General features: G+C 40.7%; 1 protein-coding gene across 1 annotated transcript; it reads right to left on the bottom strand.

The window, feature by feature from the left end:
- Positions 1 to 476: 476 nt before the first annotated feature.
- Positions 477 to 5,102, bottom strand: LOC136805580 (uncharacterized). Its single transcript, XM_067062143.1, has one exon. The coding sequence runs from the start codon at positions 5,100 to 5,102 to the stop codon at positions 477 to 479; it is 4,626 nt and encodes a 1,541-aa protein (XP_066918244.1).
- Positions 5,103 to 6,925: the final 1,823 nt, after the last annotated feature.

Below are 6,925 nucleotides of genomic sequence, written 5' to 3'. Positions count from 1 at the left end.
TTGAAAATTGAGTTTGAGAGATGTTAACTCCTCAAAAGCTAGTTGACAACTGATGACAAAAAACAAAGTGCTGGTTTTGTATCAAAAAGCAAAGTGGACAAAAATTATAAAAAAACTAAGTTGATATGTAATAAATTATGAATAAATAAATTATTTTTTGTGTATAAATTATATAAATTATTTTAAAATTGAATTGTGTGTAAAATGCAGAACAAACCAAAGGACAAAGACCAGAACAAAGTGGACATGCAAGAAAACTTACAAAATGTGTCTAGACCCTTAGGAAAGCTCTGTCCACATGTGGCAAAAAACAGAAAGACACTGAAAAACACAGAAAACTCAAATATGTATATTTTTTGTAAATTTTGAATAAGAATAAGGTAAAAGCATTTCAACCAGACCAAAACATAATAAATGAAATTTTGCATTTCATGAATTTCTTTAGTTTACACTGCCCGGCCGGCATATGCAAAATTTCAATTGCTCAAGTTATCAATATCACTTATAATCAATTCATGAAATAAAGGCAATTCATCCACAGGGTGTATCATAACCAAGCCACGTACTGCACGAAAGGTGGTACGATTGACATTTTCGGTGTGGTTACGATATTCGACTTGGCACCTTCGAATACGATCATCCTTGCTTGTTTCGACGCTTTTGATCTTTCCATATTGATATGTGTTGCATAACTGGCTTTCCTGCTTTAGGAAAAGTACAATATCACCAACTTTCAAATTAAATGTGTTATCAAACCATTTTGGCTGATGCATAAGCTTTGGCAGATGAACGGTTAGCCATACTTCAAACCAGGCATTGAATAGCTCCTCATTTTGTTTGAGAAACTTGTCGGGTTTTGAGGTGATATTGACAGGAAATGATGGACTCCTGTTATTGTTACGACCTAACAGAAGTCGGTTTGGAGTTAAGATGTCGGAGACTTCAAACTCTGAATGTCCATAGAGGGCCAGTGGTGCGTCGTTGATGGTGTTTGACAGCTGGCTGGCGACGGTTTCCCATTGAAGCACGGAGAAACGATACTTGTCAAAGTTGATGTTGAGTGATTTCTTGATTTCCTGGATTTTCCGCTCCACCTTGCCATGCATGTGATGACCGGATACAGGACAGGTTTGAAAATCGACAAGAACATCTTGAAACAGGCGGTTTTGGATATCCCGAAAGGAAAGTTTAAGCGTTCCGCATCCCTTGACTAGTTGACTTCCTTCGTCAGGTAGTAGGTACTTGGGATATCCAACTTCGCTGGCAAATCGTGTAAATGATAAGATGAATGCTGGCGTACTATAATCATCCATGATCTTGATCTTTGTAGCGGATGTTGTTGTGCAGCAAAAGATTACCATCCATATTTTGATTGTGGTACGTTTGTGGAAGTTTGAGTATGAAGTAAATGGTCCACACAAATCCACTTGTGTTGAATAGAATGGAGGGGCGATGTTCAAATTGTGGTCTGATATCGGTCCCATTTCCACATTGATTGTTTTCTTTGCGATGTATCTGCATCTTTCACAGCGTCTTCGGACGAGCTTGACAAGATCACGACCATCAATGATATAGGATATTTGAAGGACATAACGGAGAACAGTTTCAACTCCAGCATGTTTGGCAACTGGATGGTTCCAATGGACATGATCGACAATGCTGTAGGCAATCGGTGAGTGTCTGTCGACCAGTGGGACGAAGAATGATGATGCGGTGAGGTCAAGCATTATGTTGGTGAGCTTTCCAGTTGCTGTCACATTGTTTGTAGGTAGAATTCTGCCAGTGTAATGTAAGATTCCATCCTTCATTGTTGAGATTCGTTCATACTTCTTTTTCAATGAGAACGATTGTACTTCCTCTGTTGCTTTAGTGAAGAAGTATTGAAAAGTTGATTTTTCACATGGTTGAAGAGCGATACGTGACAATCTTTTCTTGCGACATGCAAAGTTTGATACAAATTGAAATATCGCGCTCATGATTGCCAATGATTTTGTCCAACCATACTTCATTGGGTTCACAAGGTACTCTGAGAAGTCGAACCGTTGATTTATGGATGAAAAGTGGATGGATGGAGGTATAGTGATTGGATCAACAATTGGGAGAATCTGTTCTTTCTTTGCAGCTTTGAGTTCTTCATTTGTGAGTTTGACTTGATCGACAGATTTCACGGGGAAGGTATCCTCAGGATCATGCATCCAATCAAACCCGTTGAACCAAGTTGAATTTGATGATACATCAGAAATGGTTGTACCTCTCCTAGTTCCAATGTCTGCGATCATATTTTCGGTCGAGACAAACTTCCATGATGCTAGTTCAGTGAATCGGTGGACTTCAGTAACACGACTGCGGACCCATGGCTTTAGTTGCTTCTCAACACCATTGATCCAGAACAAGGCAATTTGGCTGTCTGTCAGTTTCAAGCTTGATTTGAGGTTTGATCCAAAGGCTCTTCTAACGACTTCTCCAGTGTGTGCGTTGAGAGTTGCTGCAAAGAGTTCACCTCTTGGTTGAGTAGTTCCATCTGGGATGAGTCTTGAGCGTGCGAAAACAAGTTGGCATGAAAACTTCCCACACTTTCTCTTGAAACGTGCGTAGATTGCAACACATGCGATGTTTTTAGAAGCGTCTGCTGTATCGATTGAGTTGATCTCTAAATTGATGGCATCCTCTGGTACGATTGCACGTCTGTATTTTATTTGGGAGATTTCTTCCATCATTTTGAAATGTGAGTCCCATATTTGTCGAAGATTGTCTGGGATACGATCGTCCCATCCAATGCCAAGATCAACAAGGTGATGTAGATCAAGCTTCATTGCGGCTGTCAGTGGTGTGATTTTCCCAGATATGTCATAGAGTTCAGCTACTTTTGAGACACATTGTCTGCGAGTGAGGTTAAGTGGTACATCATTGATTTTGACAGGTTTCTTGCCTCTGACTTTCTTGGCAAAGTTTAGCTCGCTGACATCTAATGACACAACATCTTCTTCCGGATACCACTTCATTCCAGCGACACCAATGCTTTCACCATCTGATGTCAGGTCTGGCTTTGGTTTTTGGTGGGAGAATGTTATTCCTTTGAGTGAGAAACCTCCACGATTGACCACGATCTCAAGTTCATCAGCACGTTGAGTGGCAAGCTCCATTGACTTCTCACCGGATAGACAGTCGTCAACATAGATATCCTTCATGACGATTTTAGCAACTTCTGGGTAGTCTTCAGAGGACAGTCGTCCGGTTTCCCTCAGGGCTCGCTCTGATTGATTACCTGATGACTTCACACCATAGATCAATGTCTTTATGACTTTCTCTTTTGGGATTTTGGTTTTGTCAAGTTGTTCCTCCCAGATATATCGTTGTAGGCACCAATGATGTTCACGAAGACGAACTGAATTATACATCTTCCTAATGTCAGTGTGGAAGGCTGTATGATGTAGCGACCATCGTATAAGAATTTCAACTAGTCGGTTCATGTTGTTGGTTCCCTTCGCAAGGATGTCGTTCAGACTGTATCCTGAATCAGTGGGTTGCGATGCATCAAAAACGATTCTGCAGGGCGTGGATAGAGAGTTTGGCTTCCACACAGCTCTCCAGGGGATGAAGTTGACTACTTTGGTGTTGGATAGCATCTGTTGTTGTTGTGGTGTTAAGTTCTCCACGTAATCAACGTAGCCCATTGATTGTAACTTGGCTTCTGATGTGATGACATCCTTCTTGTCTGATGGTTCCTTGTCCAACTTCCTCAGTTGTTGGAAGTATACCTTCAGTGCCTTGTGTTTGTTGTTGACAAGTTTTGTCTCAGGGTTGTGGAGTAGTGGCAGGCTTGCGTGTGAGATACGATTCTTTAACTCAACTGAAACAGATTGATTGATTAAGTGTTGCTCCACTTCTTCTTTCAGGCTGATGGATTCGATTGATTCGCTTATCTTGCACTCTTTACAGTCTCTGCAGTGAACACATCGATATGTGATTTGACTTCCGGCATTCTCAGCTTCTTCAAAGACTTTGCTGTTTCTGGTGACGAGTGCTGTTGGGTGTTGGTCGTCAAACTCCAGCATGAGGTTTTGTTGGTGATCCTTTTCAACTTTGACGTGAATTAGGTCAACTTCTGGAAGAGTAGTCAGTTGATGGCTTGATAGTTTACGATGAGTTGCAAGGAATGTATTCATTTGGTTGACTGCAATGTGATGCTGGTTGATGATGTTGAAGGCACGATGAGGGCCTCCTACAACGCCACGGCTGCCATCGCTGTTATTGAACAAGGATTGGAATATTGTCAAGCCGGTTGTCAGTTGGAACACTTCCTTTGGATGATATCGATGATACTTGATACCTAGCATGATATCTACTTCCCCACCAACGGATGATGGGAGTGATGGTAGGTCATCTGGGTTGCCTCCAGTCTTCTGAAATGCTGAGATGATATCCTCCTCCACTTGTTTGAGCTCATACGTGGGGAAGGTTGACGTGATCTTTGGAAGACAAAGTCCTTTTAATTGTGCATCATAACCGTTGTGTAGTGGGATGTTGACTTTGTAGGATCCAGAACTGTAGGTTTGAACGTTACCAACACCTCCAATTGGGATGTCACCACTATACTCTACCTTGGCTCTCTCACCAAGACGTTTGACAGCATTCTCCGAAATGACCATGTCACTACAGCCAGAATCGAAGAATATGGTAAATAGCTGGCCATCAACAATAACTGTTTGTAGGATGTAGATTGCATCATTGTCGTCGTCATTGTCAGTACTGTCAACATCTGATGGTTGTGTAGTCTTACGTCTTGAGTTGTAGGACTGAGTGTCGATATGAAATACCAGTTTGATGTCTTTGGAGAATTGTTGAAGTCTCGTTTGTCGTAGGATGCATCTTTCTTTGAAGTTCTGAAGGACTTGGTGGCATTCAGGCGTTGAGGCATGGTCTTGGCAGACGAGAACATGCTTCTTGACGTCGAAGTTGTCGTGAGATGGGTGTGGACAGGTGAACTCGCGTTGACACCGTCCCTCCTGGTGTTTTCCTTTTGATTGTTGAGCGCCTGGAAACAGACACTGTGTGCAGTAACCCTTTTGGCGTAGGGTGTTGAATCGTTGGGATGGCTTCATTTGGACGAATTCTGGACATGAGAAATATTGTAATAACTTTGAGTTATTGGGTCCATTTGTCTGGATGTGTCCTGTTGCACCACAGATGAAACACTTTGTTTGGATGATCGGATTTTTGTAGTCTGTATGGTGTGAACTTCTACCACCTCCTGATGGTCCTTGTTTGCCATTCCCTGGTGTTTGTTTACCAGTATCGCTTGTTGGTTGAGAACAGTGTGTAACAGTTTGAGTTGTTGGATTGAGAGCTCTGTTTCGAGGAATTTGATAAACTCCTCCCATACATCTGGCTGATTGAGTGTTTTTCCTTCAAGAAAGGAAAACCATTTGGTTTGACGTGCATCATCCATCAACTGATAGATGTCTTCAAGTGTTTTCCCATAAAAGAGAAAATTTTCAATTTGATGTTTTCGAGACAAGTTCATTGCATCACGCATAAAGTTAAGCATGCTACTGATTGTTTCAATTTGCTTCTCAGGATCACGATTACGCCATAGGCGGGTTGCCTTGTTTAATGTAGAAAGTTTCTTTGATAGAAGAAGTTTCGGATCACCATATGACGACTTTAGTCTACGCCATATTTCATCAATGTCATCAACTCCTTTAACAAGGGTAAGGGCTGGGCCTTCAAGATAGTTGTTCTTAATCAAATCAGGAAGGTGAGCAGTTGGTGTTGATTTAGCATGCAACTTGTCGAAATCAGTTTTAAATGAATAAAAGTCTGAAGATGAGTCATACCCTTTAAACTTGCTTAGTTTAATGTTCAGTTTGGATGATTGAAATTTTTGTTCTTTGGCAATCTCCTGATGTTTGAGTGTTGCTTCAAGGTTTGTAACATACATGGATTTCGAAACAACTAGTGCATCATATGAAGTAGTGACAGTTTTGATCTCATCATTTGGAAAGTTATGTTGACTTAGAAGGATTTTCTCCATCTGTTTCGAAAGATTGTTCATACTCTGTTGATTAGCAGAAATGTTGCGTTCAGCTAGAATAAGTTCGTCATAATTAAATTCAGCTGGTTTCTTGTCGAAGACTGCCTTGAGCGTTTTGATGGTTCCCTTAACCTCCTTCATTAGGAAGTCAGAGACAAGTTTGTTTTGATGAGCATCTTGTATTGGTTTATCGATAGGGCGTACTGATTGGCGACGACTATGGATGCGCTGGATAATTTCTCTTGTGTTAGTAATTGCATCATTAAAAACTTTAAGGAATGTTTTTTCATATACATCCTCATCTGTGATCACCTTTGAAAGTTCACTGTGGATTATCTTCAATCGATTACGCATTTTCATTAGATTCTGAAGCACATCTTCAAGTTCATTAAATGACATAAATTCAATATCGTAATCCATACCGAAGTCAGCAATGTCACTGCAAAGGACGTTATGTTCAACGGAAAGTTGCTTGATATCGTGATCCATTGTTGATTCAGTTTGTTCTTGGAGTGAGTGATAAAGTTTGAATGAGTTTTGAAAGGTTGGCGTCAGTTGAGGATGTGTCACTCTGATCACTCTCATAAAGGCTTTCGTACAAATTGAAAGTAGTTTGAAGTGATGACTTCTCAAGGTTGGTTTCACTATCACTTGATGTAGGGCTTGTTGATACAGTTGGTTGATTGGGTGGTAATCGTTGACCACTATTAGCAAATGATTTGTAATTGATTGGTTTGGTCGCAGCTTCACGTTTGCTACGGCGCATGAAGATGGTTGGCTGTTTTGAATGTAACAGACGGGTGTTCACCAATTTTGGCAAGCTCTTTGCAATCTTTCAAAGAATGATTCAAAACTAAAATAGAAATACAAAAGAAAAATAACTAACTTGAA

The sequence above is a fragment of the Clytia hemisphaerica genome, unplaced genomic scaffold (genome assembly GCF_902728285.1).
Source record: "Clytia hemisphaerica strain Z4C2 unplaced genomic scaffold, Clytia hemisphaerica genome assembly, whole genome shotgun sequence".
Taxonomy (NCBI): Eukaryota; Metazoa; Cnidaria; class Hydrozoa; order Leptothecata; family Clytiidae; genus Clytia; species Clytia hemisphaerica.
Note: the sequence above shows the minus strand (reverse complement) of the source record. Positions and strands in the feature narration are given on the sequence as shown.